Source organism: Takifugu flavidus, chromosome 14 (genome assembly GCF_003711565.1).
Source record: "Takifugu flavidus isolate HTHZ2018 chromosome 14, ASM371156v2, whole genome shotgun sequence".
Classification (NCBI taxonomy): domain Eukaryota; kingdom Metazoa; phylum Chordata; class Actinopteri; order Tetraodontiformes; family Tetraodontidae; genus Takifugu; species Takifugu flavidus.
This window is the reverse complement of record NC_079533.1, coordinates 6,812,893-6,826,907: the sequence shown is the minus strand read 5'-3', so window position 1 is coordinate 6,826,907 and position 14,015 is coordinate 6,812,893. Positions and strand designations below refer to the sequence as shown.

Sequence of the window (14,015 nt, the reverse complement as noted above, 5' to 3'; positions counted from 1 at the left end):
TTTTTTTTTTTAAGTTGGTCTGATTTAATTTACAATAGAGAGATTGACTGGTTGTTGGGATGGTGGATCAAGGATTCTTCAGCATTCAGAAAGGCTGAGTTTAGTTTATATTTCTAACTTGTCACTCCTGGCTGCGCAGCTACCCAAATGGCATCATTTTTGAATTTATTTACTAGAGGTATTAAGTAGGAAGATGAGCTGAGTTATGAGGCAACCCCCCACCCACCCCCCACCTCCCCACCTCCCATCCAAGTCATTCAAATTGTCGCCTTACTTTTCGCCTTTTTATCTAGAGGAAGTGGTTTAGGATGTAAAAGTCCTTAAGCTTGGTGACGCAATCCTGCAAAGTGAAACCTAAACTAGTGTCGTGCGTAAAAGTGGACTATTACCCGGAGATGAGTGATGGGATATTTAAATTAATAAATATTTAAATAAATTAGGCACTTGAGGGCTTGCTGTATTTAAATTCTTTTCCGCAACGTCACATTCCGTCTTCCTCGCAGAGTGTTTGAGTTGGTCTGGGGAAACGCGCGCACAGCCAGCGGAGTATCCTCATGCGCTCTGCGTAATTACGCGCACCCTCGCAGAGAGCAGCACGGGGCTGCCACGCGTGTGTACCTGGCACCGTTTATCAGTTCGACAAATGGAGGATCGTTAATTTAGCCTTTGTGTTGGACATTGAGTCACGCGGCGTTGACGAGACAAGACGTGAGTACAGTTTTTATTGTTAAGTGCAACAAAAAGCTCCCCCATCCTCTCTCCCTCCCTGTCTCTCTCTTTCACACACACACACACATACACACATTTTTGCAAGCAACCAGACAACAAAGATCTGGCTGCGCTCCGCTATTTGTGATCCCTCTATCCCCATTGTGAAGATGGAAGGAAGAGGAAGCAGCCAGTGTAAATCCAGAAAACCCAGTGCCGCAGCTTCATGCTCTACCTTCCTGTTTTTCATATCTCTGCTCAGCGCAACACTTCTCTTTCATGACTCCTTTTGTCTGCTGGAACCTCCTAACGGCCCGCTGGAGTTCTTGTGGATTGCTTCGCTGCTGCAGGTTCAGTTTTGGGATTTTTCTCTGACTCTTCAGAGGCCACAGCTGGTGAAAAAAGGACGGACATGAGGCGTGGGCAGAGAAGGTCATGGTAATGCCACAGTCTCTCTCACTTCTGCCCTTTCTCCCGGCATTCCTGGGATACGGTGAGTGTTTCCCAATTTACTCCACGTCATAAGAATCTTTCTGGTTTCTTTAAAAGTTGCATGTAAAATATTTATTTCCTGTAGCTTTTGCAGGGCTCAGTATATGGCCCTCCTTCCACGATGCCCTCAGCAACGTCAGTGTATTTGTGGAATACAGCACAGACTCCCACGGCGGCGTCACCAGCAGCGCAACTCTCTCTTTGGTCAACATGGAAACTAACAACACCGTCCTGACCAGGACTCTTGCCAACAACCAGCGCTCCGGCAGGGTGGAGTTCAACTGCTCCTGCTTCCTGTACGCAGGAACTTTCCGGTTCCTACTGAGACAGACCCGCATCACCCCAGTTTTACGCGCAAGTGGCACGAGGGACAAGCGCACAGTCAGCACCTCCTGGCGGTGGAGCTCTGAACTGCAGGTGCACTGGCCTACCTTCCACATCGCTGTGGAGAGGGCTCGAAATCACCCTGGGTCTTTTCAGGTAAGAAAAACAGCATCTCAGGCTGGACAGACCGAGATTATCGGCTGCAAAGTTCACTTAAATGTTCAAATCTGCATCTGTCCCCTTTCCAGGTTTGGATATTCACTAATGAACACTTTCAGGCATGTTTGGACATTGTGGACTCCCCTCTGTTCTTAGAGGTTAGCTTCTTGGAGCACAACCAGATAGGCATCGACAAGGTCCGGGCCCAGACGAAGCACCCCATCAGACCCCTTCGATCCCAGAGCCTTGAGCTGCCCTGCGCCTTTCCCTTCACAGAGAAAGATTTCATTCGAGTGGCTCTGCGGTCTCCACACACGGAGCAGGATGTGAAAAGCTTTGGAGCATTCTATCTGTCTCGTATTTTCTCCTACAAGCTCCTGGTGGACAACAGCAACTCTTACAGGAGTGGTTGCGAGGGGACCATGACTGTGAAACTGATAGCCCCACCATGTGCCCACATCAGTGGCAAAGTGTTGCTGTACATGGACCCAAGTTCTGGGCAGGGGGTCTCCTCTGGGGTAGGAGCGGGTAGAACAGCCCCACTGGGGTCTGGGCTAGAGGAGCCCGCATCCACCCCACTGGCCTTTAACTGGTTGACCCAGGGAGAGAATGAAACAGAATTCAACTGTTCTGTGTTTTACCCTGGAAGGAACAAATACTGCTTCCACTTTGTGTTTAATTTCAGCCGCTCCCTGAGTCCTGCACAAACCTGTCTGGTGGTTCACAGGAGCACAGGTGAGGCCGAAGGCTCGAGCAAGTTCACAGAGACTGACACAAGTCTGCATTTCTCCTGCTTCCATCGTCAGCCAATACACTGGTAAACCGGCGCTTTGTTGTTTTTTTGCAGAACTGTGGGGTCCATGGCAGCCGTGGAGTTTGTGCAGCGTGAGCTGTGGGGAGGGCGTGAGGGAGCGAGTGCGTGGGTGCCTGCTGCCCTCAGGTGTTGGAGGGGTGCAGTGTACCGGCACAGTGAAGGAACAGTCCAGGTGCTCACTCGAGGACTGTGCGGGTTAGATCCTACCTTTGTCTTTTCTTCTTTCACTCCTTCCCCTCCTTCATATTTAACCTTCAGTGCATCCGTTCTGTTGCGCCCCCCAGTGAGCCTTGCTCCATCTCCCTCCCGAGCCCCTGCTGGGATCACACCCCTCGGCGTTAATATGGTGGTGGTGCTTGGCATCTCTCTCTGCCTGGCGGTGATTCTGTCTACCGTTGTGGTGACCCTGTGGAGGAGGTTTTGCCAGACTCCTCAGTGCAGCTCTGTCCACAGAGGCTCCGTGCACTCCCCCGGAGGGCGCAAGCTCTCTGACGAAGCCTCCATCTGTGGCAACAGTCTCCAACGACCCAGCGTGTCAGACGGCCACGGCACTCTCAGGGATACTGGTGCGAGCATAGCCCAGGAGCCCACTCCCATCCTGGACACTCTGCCTGTGTCACAGAACCTGGTGACACCGGCCTCTCTGGAGCCAGAAAGACTGTCTCCCACAGGTCAGAAGATCTTGCCAACGGTATTTGGGTAAGTTTGAATGCTGAAACCTTCTCTAAATATTGGCTTAAAAGCTGACAAATGCAAATATTATGACTCCCCAGGTATAGACTGGCTCAGCAGCAGCTGAAGGAAATGAAGAAGAGGGGCTTAAAGGAGGCCACGCAGATGTACCACGTCTCTTCAAGCCCTGTAAACGACACCTTGTTAGAAATATCGGCTTCCCCAACAGCCTCTCCTGTCCCAACGCCCACTGGGCTTGTCCACACAGCCCAGCCCCAGGAAGTCAACCCCAATCCTTTCCGGATCACGGCCCTATTTCCTGAGCCCCCAGGTCAGACTTCTTGGGTCAAGCATGATGGACTAAATCCCAAAACAGAGTTGCCTTCGGGTCCTGGCCGAAGTTGGGACAGCACAAGCCGGCACAACCGCACCGCTGACTGGGTGGAGATGGTGGAGAGGAGCGGGTTAACGGGTCCCAGAGGAGGGGATCCAGAGACAAGAAGCTCCTATTACAGGAATCCATATTTCCGTCGCACCTCAAGTTTTAATGACCCCAAACCGCAGCTTCTCTCCTCTGGGAAGTTCCGAGAAAGAAGCATGACCCAGGTCAGCCAGACCGTGTGATTTATGTTTATGCTGAGGGCATGCTTATATGGATCTGTGAAGTAACTATTTACTTTACAGGTTGGATCTCGAACCCTCCCAGATGGAAGTTGTTGGAGCAAAGAGAGATGGGAGAGGCAGCGGTGTCGCCCCTGTGCCATTCCAGAGGACGGAGTATCAGAGTGGACTAAATTCCGACCTTACAAAGACGACCAGGTCAAGTCTTGGACCGGGACACCTTCTCACAGCAGACTCAAGGACACAGGAACCAACACCACCTATCTAAAACACACCCTGTCAGACCTCAGCAAGGAGAAGCAACGGAGCAGTGAGGCTGGAATTGGACAGGGAATCTCGGGAATCGGAGGTCCGTCCACAGCACCTGCCGGCCTGAGCGCGGACGCGGCAGAACGGGCTGAGCAGAACTGGAACCGCCGCGGCCCGTCACCCATCCACAGGAACATCCTGGCTCGCAAGTTAAAGGCAGCTCAGTCCAGCTCTGGGAACAAGGGGCGACAGCGCAGCTCCACCTTCAGCGTCTCTACGGCAGAAGAGAGGAAGAGCCGCTGCCGCTCCCTGCCGATGTCCGGAGACGGCTCCCACTACAGGCTGAGCGAGGCAGAGCAGCGCATGCTAGACTTGGATCTGTCCTCGGCCTTTGACGGAGAGTAGAACCTACAGGTCAGTAGACCAGCACCAGGAAGGATTTGCATCCCCAACCTGCTGGCACACGCGAGGGCGTTGGTTTACATACCGACAGTGGGCACATGTCCTCACAAATGCAGTAATTCTTTAAGTCCAAGAAAGCACTTCTGAAGACACATTGCACAAACGTGCACTCCATCATCCTTAAAGAATACTTTTTATTTAAACATTTTTTACAATTTCTTCATGGTTCTTTTTACGTTTAATTTAAAAAATGATACTATAATAAATCATTTTCGTTTTTTTTTTTACAAGAATGTAGATTTTCACCACTTTATGTAAATTATAATTGTAAAAAAATGCAATCAACCTTTTAACCTGTGGAATATTATGTTCATTTTTAATAGTGCAATAAAAAACAACCTGGTTTTCATGAATACCTCAAACATTGCATGTATTTCTTTGCAGTTTAGTCCAGTTTAGGGGGTGTTACCCTCAGATTGGGCTGGTTCTGCATGGTCGATATAAATTGTGGTAATTAGTTCTAGTTATGTAGTCCACTTGTTCCCGTATGAGCAGCTTATTTAACTGTTTTATCCTGCAATAACCAAGCCTTTTCGTGTCATGATTTTGGGTTCAGTTCCAGTTACAAAGCTTTTAAAAGTGGAGTTTAGTGTTCTGGGTTTCTCTGGAGTCCACAGACAAGTTTATGTGGACCAGCAACCTGTCCTGTAATCACAATTTTAGACATCTATTTTTGATTTGGATTAACTAAAACAACCCCCATAATCATGGAATTAATCTCTAGTTCATCATCCAAAATGGTCACGGTCATATAGCGCCACCTAGCGGTCAGTGTTATAAAATCTCTGTTTAAATGTTTATAAAGTGACTAAATTTTCCTTTACCGTTATTTATGGTGACAATTGTCGTAAAAAAAAGTAAAAATAAGAGTTTCACTACCGTTATTTTTGGACGCTAATGTTGCATTTTTGACAAAAATGCGGGTTGAGTTAATCAAACCCAGATGAGCGAGAACGTGAGAAGATTCGACCCCAAAGTTTCAGGTCGCTGTAAGAGCGTCTGTCGTGGAGGAAGGATGAGTTAAAAAGGAAAGAAGAGAAAAAATCCAGGAAGTGAGAAATACTACGTCTGCAAAAAAGGAAAAAGAAAAAAAGAAAAGAAAGACTGCAAAGGAAAAGTGGACGGAGCGAGAGTTTAACCTTTGAACCGCCTCCCTTTGTGCTCACACGCAGTCACAAGACGCACTCCGGTGTCGCTTCACGGATGAAAGTCGTAACGGTAAGCATGTTCGCTGTGTCTTTATTTGGGGATTGACCCGAGGAGAAAAGCGGACGGTTCCTATCTGTTAAAGTACTCGTTGGTCGTCGGTGGGATTTTCTTTCCTCCTTTTGTTCTGAAGGAACTTCTACACGTTTGCAGTGTAGAGACGGTAGAAAGGTGAATTTATGCAGGACGCTGCTTGTTTCTCCTCCGTCGGTTCGCTTTGTGGAGCGATGGTGTTCATTTTGCTCTCGAAACGCAGAAATTCCCAGTTCAGAGCGAAGTCAGGAGGACCGCAAACGCATCATGTCCTCAGTGTATTTCGATCCAGGCTCGGATTCGGGTGTGAACGGGTGAGGAACGGAAAAGGATGAGGAGTGGAGGTGAACTGTTGCCGCATGAATTCTCTGTGCCTTCTAGGAACGTTGCTAAGATGGAGGATGCTGAAGTAACGATTGATGACGGGAAGGATGACAGCGTGGTCCCGGACACCCTGTACCAGTAAGTTCACAGCAGGGGGCCGCAGACAGAACCCACATCCGCCCCCCCAAGCATCACCGCACTCCTTTCCTCTATTTGCAGCAACGTCCGGAAGAAGGTGAAGCCGGTTGTTACGTCCTTTGGGTTTCGGTGAGTGTGTCCGTGGGAACTTTGGTGCCGTCCCCTGAGCACCGGTCCGATTCCTTTGCACCCTTTTCCCACAGTGTTTTTGGCGTGGTGCTGATCCTGGTGGACTTTGTGCTGGTGGTGGTGGACATCTCCCTCTACGACCGGAGCAGAGAGGTCGGGGACGCCCTGGAGGCCGTCTCCCTCCTCATCTCCTTGTTCTTCCTCGCTGATGTTCTCCTGCGGGTCTTTGTGGAGGGGTGAGTGATGGAGGGGGGGGCGCTCATGCAGCTGTGGCGCCATGGAGACCATTCAGACTGCTGCAGCCCTGGACCTCGGGCTTGTGCTAGTCCGGCGCAATAATAACCGCCTTCAGTCAAGTTTTGTGTCACGTAAAGTTAATAATTAGCAGACGCCCCGTCAGCGTGGCTGTGAGGCGTGATGGTCCTGTGATGAGTGGCCTCCTGCAGTTAAACACAGCTCACGCCCGTCTTCATTTACAGCTGCCTGAGAAATGACTAATGGGAAACGTTCAGAAGGTCCCGTATCAGCAGAATAAACACATGATTAGCCGTTGCTCAGGAAGCTATGAAGCGGAAGCCGGACAGGAAGTGTGGCAAATGTGTGCTGAACTGGAAGCACCAACTAAATCGCTGGTTTAGTGGATTTGCTGAATGTTAAGAAGTCCGTGCAGACGCCGCTGCATGGCGCCTGAGCCGGGATCTGATCCACGTCCGTCTGCGTCTTCAGGTTCCAGGTTTACTTCAGCTCCAGGCTGAACATCGTGGACGCCTGTGTTGTCGCAGTCACGCTAGTGGTCACCATGATTTACACCTTCAGCGACCTGTCGGGAGCCAGTCTCATACCCAGGTGCCTGTTAAACAAGATAATGTTAATTTATTGATTTACAGCACATTGCTTCCATTAATCAGTTCCATTAATCTTTTTTTTTCCCCTTTAACCAGGGCAGTCTCATTTCTTCGCTTCCTGAGGATAATAATCCTGGTGAGGGTTTTCAGGCTGGCATCTCAGAAGAAAGAGCTGGAGAAGGTCACCAGGAGGATGGTAAGGTCACCATGCCCCGTCGGACCCGGAGGATTGTTGAATGCAAAGGAAAGATGTTCTTTGTGTTGTGATCCTCAGGTGTCTGAGAACAAACGGCGCTATCAGAAGGATGGGTTTGACCTTGACCTCACCTATGTCACAGGTAGCTGCCCACTGCTCTGGCCGCTGCTCTGGCCTCTACTATCACTAAAAATACCGGAACTTTAAGCACACACATTTTCTTCTGTAGATCGAGTCATCGCCATGTCTTTCCCATCCTCTGGGAAACAGTCATTCTACAGGAATCCTATCAGGGTTGGTTTTCAGTCCTATTTATGCTCCTTTTATGTCCAAACACAAACACAAGTGTCAGCAGTTTCCTCATACCTCCATCATGACGACTTTTATTGCGGTTGTTAAACACCGCCGCCACTAGAGGGCGCTTCTGACTCAACAAAACTCTAACCCTAACATACTGATAAAGTTTTATTGGACAGGAGGTGGCGAGGTTCCTGGACACTAAACACGAAGGACACTATAAAGTTTACAATCTGTGCAGTAAGTTTTTCTATATTTATAAAGCAATTAAGTCAAATTTTACACCCACTCATAAAAACCTCGTGTTTCTAGGTGAGAAAGGCTACGACCCCCAGTTCTTCCACTACAGGGTTGAACGGGTGTTCGTCGATGACCATAACGTCCCCTCCTTGGAGTGAGCGCCACCCTCTGCTCAGGTGTCTATATTGCATGGGTGTCATACAGAACCTGTAATCTGAAATCTGCTCTCTTTATCAGGGACATGCTGAAATACACGGCGAGCGTGAGGGAGTGGATGTCGGCCGATCCCAAAAACATCATCGCTATACACTGCAAAGGGGGGAAAGGTGCAGAGAATTTCCATTTATTCTATTATTATTTGGCGAGTGCTGTAACGTGCTGTGTCCTCCTCATCAGGACGCACAGGCACCATGATCTGCACCTGGCTGATCGACAGTGACCAGTTTGAGAGTGCTCAGGTACTGGACGCCAGGGTTTCACGTTATTTCAAGCAATAATCTGCAATGATTTCTACTCGTCCCTCAGGACAGCCTGGAGTACTTTGGCGAGAGGAGGACGGACAAGAGCCGCAGCTCCAAGTTTCAGGGAGTGGAGACTCCGTCTCAGGTGAGCGCAGACTGAAAACATCAGAATTTGAGGCCATCACACAGGTGCTAACGTGCGTGAACCCCAGAGTCGCTATGTGGGGTACTACGAGATTATGAAGAACTCCTTCAACAGACAGCTGCCTCCACCGAAAAGACTCGGGATCAAAAGCATCCGGATCCACTCCATAGCAGGTGAATGTCAGTAAACCGGATGAATCCGACTTTATTCTTGGGTTCACCATTTTCCGCTGCTCTCTCAGGTGTGGGCAAAGGCAATGGCAGCGACCTGAAGGTGAAAATCATATTGAAGAAGCAGCTGATATTCCAGGGGGTGTGTGCCAAACAGGAGAACTGCACGGTGAGCCCCTCCCACGTGGCAGCTCGCCCGCTCGCTCCTCTGTGGAGTTGCTGTTTGACTCATTTCCTGCTGGTGTAACAGGTCTTCCCCGATGTGGGCAACAACGCAGCCGTCATCAGCCTGCAGAACGGGCCTGTGGTCGAAGGGGACGTGAAGGTCATGTTTGAATCCAGTGCTGTGAGTGTTTCACCCGAAGCAGCCAGATCTCTAGCGCCTTCGTGTTCTGACACGTCTGTTTCCAGGGTCTGCCGAAGGGCTACGAAGATGTTCCCTTCTACTTCTGGTTCAACACCTCCTTCGTTGAGAATAATAAGTGGGTGTTGGTTCTTTTCAGTGTTTTTTTTATTTTATTTCAAAATTCACATCTAAAGTTATGCCGACTGTATACAGGCTGTTTCTGTCTCGAGAAGAGCTGGACAACCCTCACAAGCCGAAGACCTGGGACCTCTACAAAGAGGACTTTGGCGTCACGCTGTTCTTCTCAGAGCCATAAATGAAGTCTTCCAGGATCGAATGTCCCGTTGCTTTTGTTTGCTTGTACAAACATTTACAGAAAGGAGTTCTTTTAATTGTGTCAATGTCAATGAAGTGAAACATGTAGATGATGTGGAACATGTAAATAATTACCATTATATGGCCTCCAGTGAGTTAAAGTCAAATATGATAATTAGGCTGAACATTCTGAAAATCCCCTTTTTTAGAGAACACAGGACCACAGAGCTGGTCTTGAAGTGGATCTAAGCTTTAATGACACGAGCCAGTTATCTTCCAAATGTGCAAGGAGGCAGATAACCAGATTTTATTCAAAACGTGAACATTCTTTGGTGATGTGTGCTAAAATCAGCAGAGTGGAAAGAGCAATCTCCTGAATCTTCCACACGTCACACTTGAGGTACATCAAACTTGATCTTTGCACGGCAAATAAGTGACGCGCTGACACGTGTAAACCCTCATTGGCAAATACTGTCGATAGGAAGAGGTGGTCAAAAAAAAGTGAACACTACTACAGACCAACCTGAGGAGTGATGCCAAGATCATTACTGACCAATAAAAGGCTTTAAAAGAGTCCAGCCATGAGGAGCATACTTAAAAATCTATTAGACCAGTTTATGCTAGGTGTCAAACCTGATAGAGAGGTGAACCTCTGGGGATTCTCGTAACAGTGAAACCTTCATCACAGCAGTGGGAGTTGACCTGATGAAGCAATATGGACCATAATACTGAGGAAAAACACTGATGAAAGAGAACCTGCGGTAGAAGAGCCGTATAACCGTGTTGGCTGTAAAAATGTTCCTGTTTTCACCCCGACAGGAAGCCCCATAACATAGAAGAACCACCACAGCACCACACAGTTTGAGCACTGCAAAGGGTGCGAAAAGAGCGAGAAATTCACTTCACAACCATTTCTACTGAGCTGCAGCTAACATAAGGCATAACTGAGGACCACAGGGTCCCTCTAATGGCTTCCTGACATTTTGGTCATGCTGCTTTCTGCTAGCCTGAACTTCAATGTAGGTCAACAAACGATCTTCCTGGTGGACCGTATCAATTTCTTTACAAAGCCGTGGTGGCCTGTGCATTTACCCAGATCCTCCTGCAGGCCGCTGCGCAGCAGGCAGATCTCTGTCGTTTTACAGGCGTCCTTGCACGGCTCTGACACGTGCCCCTTGTGTTTAAAGTACCAGAACTTCTGAAAGAAGCGGTCGTCTTTGACGAAGGTCTGTATCAGCGTGTCCAAGTCCGCGGGAAACAGGCTGGGCAGCGCGTAGGCCTCTCTGGCTCGGTATAACAGCTCCCACTTGGGGTCTTGGACAGGTTTGCCACTTCCTGGACTGTGGTTTGCCTCTGTGAGGTTGAGGATGTAGGTCTCGTGGTCCAGAACGAGTCGAGAGCTGCCTTTGTAATTCCCATCCACATAATAGACCCGGTAACCTTCAAGAGACAACGGTGGGATGTTTAAAAAGCCGTCTGCGGATTTGGAACGGCGGAGAGGTCCGTTTGTTTTAACTCACCGGGGTTAAGATCGACATAAGTGGTGATACTGGGAGCAATAAACGCCACTCCGAAAGGACGGGTCTTGTCCGCCTCGTCGAAAAACATTTCAAACTCATCCATGTGAGTGTGGCCAAAAAACTGCCCCGTAACTGTGCTTTCGTATCTGGAAGAGAGCGTCAGCATGTTAGGGGGGAAGATCTGTTTGCTCAGAAGTGGAGCTTGAGCAACTACAGCTCAAAGTTCATGGAAGAATTGGCAGATTCCAGCTAAAATCCACACGAGAGACAGGCAGAGATCAATAGATCAAAAGATCTAAAATATCTCAAATCAATGGTGCAGCTACCTGTTGATAATGTGATAGTAGTTCCAGCTCCAGCTGCTGAGACACAGACCAGGTGGGATGTGACCAATGATGTGCACCTTAACAAGGAGGGAAGGATTATTACACCCGTTAACCTTTAAAGACATTTTGGGACAAAGGCAACGCAGCTAAAGGACATTTAGCCTCTTTAAAGTACATGGAGCAATAAGAAAGTCAAGTGATCTTGTTTACTGCTCGGCGAACCTTCTCTCCCTTGAGCTCACTCTCCTGGAGAACATGGACGAGCCACTGCAGCTGGTCCGCGGGATCGGTGGAATTCACCAGCAGCCAGAAGTTTTCTGGAGCGCAGAAATTCATGTTGAGGGACACCACCCTCAGCCCAGGCTGGATCTCCATCGTGTAGAAGCCTCCGTGCCTGCAATAGAGAATCAAGAAGAGATGCAGCACCAACCCTCCACAATAAACCCGGGACTCCTTGGTTGCTGTTGATGTTTAGTTATCACATCAGATGTTCAGGTGTTTATATCAAACGATAAAATCACCTCAGAGTCGTCACAGCCTGCTCTGATAACCATGGCGACCATTCTTCTGCCATGGTGTTGTAAAGCCAGCTGCTGGACCTGTTGCCGTGGATGAAGGGTGGTGGGAAGCTATTCACCGGCGTGCTCTCGTGGTTCCCTACGGCGGGGTAAACTTTGACCTTTGGCCCCAGGTGTCTGCACAGAGACGGGAAAAGAGGGTCAACGTTGGCGACAAACTCCAAAAAAAGCAGCGACAAGACGCACAGACGGGGCCGATATGAGGCTTAAAGAGAGGGTCGCTCTAATTACTTGTGGATGAGCCTGGAAATAACTGTCAGCTCAGACAGCTGCTGTGTCCTGGTCTGAGACCAAATATTATGGGCTGGTATGTCACCGGTCCAGTACACCCAGTCCCAGGCTCCAGCAGCAGCAACGTTTTCCAGGAGGTTTTCAACTGTCCGCAGAGGCAGGTCACACTTGCCATAGGTTCCCCAGTATCCAGCCTCCCGCCGCCTCCAGCTGGGAAAGCCGGAATCCTTGCGGCAGCACAAAGGCTCCTTACAGTCTGCGGTCGTGCCGGCAGTGTATTCCTGAAGGTCAATAAGGTCAAACGTGTACAACAAGGTTCGTTATGGCGATTATTTGGTTTGAAATAACCAAAAAGCGAACTGGTTGGGTTCGTTTCTGGTTACCTGGTCCCAGTGGATGTCCGTCAGGAACAGGATCCTGCTCTGCGGAGACCCAGGTTTCGGCGGAGAGGGCGGAGTAACGGGAGGCTTGGGGATGCCCGGAAGCGTGACGTTCCAGGGAGCATAAATGTCATATTTACCGCAGGAGGGGCCCACCAGCAGGGCGCACGCTTCCCGGGGCAAAAGCAAGGACCGCTGCAGCGCTCGGATGAAGTCTTCCCGGAACAGCTCGGTGATGGATCGGCACACCCTCTCCTCGGCCAGATGGAGGCGGATGCACACCTCGCCAGCGGTACGGGCCACATGCTCTTCGTTCGTGTCACTCTGGGAAAAGAGTGACCACAAGATTAGAGAAGGAACGCCGGGACAGGGCCTTTTTCTGAGAGCAGACAACTTCCTGAAAAGACAAGTTCCGACTTTTTGGAACGCAAAATTGAAATATTTGCATACTGGCTTGTTTTTCTTCTTTGAGACTGGAATGAGAGCTAAGATTTTCCCATTCACATTTAGGGCACCTCAGCAGCGCCTGAAAGTGTTCGGGCACCTTCCCCTACTATCAGGACCCCCCCCACACACACACACACACACACACACACACATACACACACACACACACACACACACACACACACCACACACACACACACACACACACACACACACACACACACACACACACACACACACACCAACCACAGCAGATTTCCGAAGTTTTTTTGTAATCGTCTGCTTTGCTTGGGTTTACTTTTCTAAACAGTTAGTGAGACAACGTTTACGTTAAGTTTTAATAAGTAACCAAGAGAAATCCGGTTAATCTCAACAGAAAAGTGAACGGTACCAGCAGTGCGATGTCGAGGATGACAAAGAGAGCTTTGCAGGTGGGACAGGTGAGATTTCTCCAGTTGAATTTGAGTCCAGTGTGTCCAAGATGCTCAAAGAACGTCAGCCTGTTCTGTTCTGGATCTGGAGCCGGGGAACAGGAACCGAACACCACAGAGAATGAAACCAGAACCGCCAGAGGAAGCCTCATTGTTCCGACGTTTCCGACTATTATCTGCAGTCAAGGGTCCCCGACGAGCCGCCAGGAAGTAGCACTCAGAGGCGTAACTTAACACTTTAACACTAACTCGATTTTAAAATAAAGCACTCGCAAAAAGAAGAAGAGAACCGAGCAGCTTCGTTGCTGAGAAATTAGCAAGCTATCTCTGCTTTTAGCTTTTTTTTAAAGCGCCGATCGCAAAGGTCGTTGTTGTCTTGTCGGTGCTGAGGTGAGTCACCGGACAGCCACGCTTCCCCGTCCCGGAACGCTTCTGAAACCAGAGCCGAGGTGACGCCGTCCTGGTCGGGCCACAGCAGCGGCAGCGCACCGCCGCGTATTTATGATGCTCCGCTGCTGCCGCAGGCGCGTGACGCTCTTCTCTTCAAAAGCGCCGGGTCAGCTGACTCGTCACGTGCCCAAGTGGTAACGCCCCCCGAAGAGACAAATAAACAATCACAAAAAAGCGACGTAGAAGAACGACACATTAAAAGAAGAGTGTCCGTTTGCACTATTTCTTACTATTTATGTATATATTGTATATATTATTTTATTTATCTTATTCTAGTGTTGTCTTCTTTATGTTGAATGTCGCAGC

General features: G+C 49.2%; 3 protein-coding genes across 13 annotated transcripts; 2 read left to right on the top strand and 1 right to left on the bottom strand.

Moving 5' to 3' along the window:
• The first annotated feature begins 55 nt into the window (after positions 1–55).
• LOC130537814 (thrombospondin type-1 domain-containing protein 1) lies at positions 56–4,863 on the top strand. Of its 7 annotated transcripts, none has more exons than XM_057054867.1 (8): positions 56–708; positions 1,092–1,201; positions 1,359–1,680; positions 1,773–2,418; positions 2,531–2,692; positions 2,782–3,196; positions 3,271–3,775; positions 3,854–4,863. In XM_057054867.1, the coding sequence occupies exons 3-8, from the start codon at positions 1,411–1,413 to the stop codon at positions 4,442–4,444; spliced, it is 2,589 nt and encodes an 862-aa protein (XP_056910847.1). In that variant the 5' UTR covers positions 56–708; positions 1,092–1,201; positions 1,359–1,410; the 3' UTR covers positions 4,445–4,863. The 7 variants fall into 7 exon arrangements, with proteins under 7 accessions (XP_056910847.1, XP_056910845.1, XP_056910841.1 ...); XM_057054865.1 differs by having other exon boundaries at positions 1,295–1,680; XM_057054861.1 differs by having other exon boundaries at positions 1,286–1,680.
• Positions 4,864–5,464: 601 nt separating this feature from the next.
• Positions 5,465–9,934, top strand: tpte (transmembrane phosphatase with tensin homology). Of its 5 annotated transcripts, XM_057054882.1 has the most exons (20): positions 5,465–5,719; positions 5,841–5,878; positions 5,964–6,054; positions 6,122–6,202; positions 6,284–6,331; positions 6,406–6,567; positions 7,058–7,177; positions 7,273–7,372; positions 7,451–7,514; positions 7,602–7,666; positions 7,849–7,909; positions 7,982–8,063; positions 8,147–8,235; positions 8,306–8,367; positions 8,435–8,515; positions 8,583–8,688; positions 8,757–8,854; positions 8,936–9,031; positions 9,097–9,167; positions 9,245–9,934. In XM_057054882.1, the coding sequence occupies exons 3-20, from the start codon at positions 6,008–6,010 to the stop codon at positions 9,345–9,347; spliced, it is 1,536 nt and encodes a 511-aa protein (XP_056910862.1). In that variant the 5' UTR covers positions 5,465–5,719; positions 5,841–5,878; positions 5,964–6,007; the 3' UTR covers positions 9,348–9,934. The 5 variants fall into 5 exon arrangements, with proteins under 5 accessions (XP_056910862.1, XP_056910860.1, XP_056910863.1 ...); XM_057054880.1 differs by lacking the exon at positions 5,841–5,878; XM_057054883.1 differs by having other exon boundaries at positions 5,841–6,054.
• smpd1 (sphingomyelin phosphodiesterase 1) lies at positions 9,576–13,799 on the bottom strand. Its single transcript, XM_057054879.1, has 8 exons — positions 13,220–13,799; positions 12,385–12,705; positions 12,002–12,282; positions 11,714–11,887; positions 11,415–11,586; positions 11,193–11,269; positions 10,867–11,012; positions 9,576–10,786 (listed from the first exon to the last, which is right to left on the bottom strand). Exons 1-8 carry the CDS (start codon positions 13,409–13,411, stop codon positions 10,371–10,373), a joined length of 1,779 nt encoding a protein of 592 aa, XP_056910859.1. The 5' UTR covers positions 13,412–13,799; the 3' UTR covers positions 9,576–10,370.
• Between the last annotated feature and the right edge of the window lie 216 nt (positions 13,800–14,015).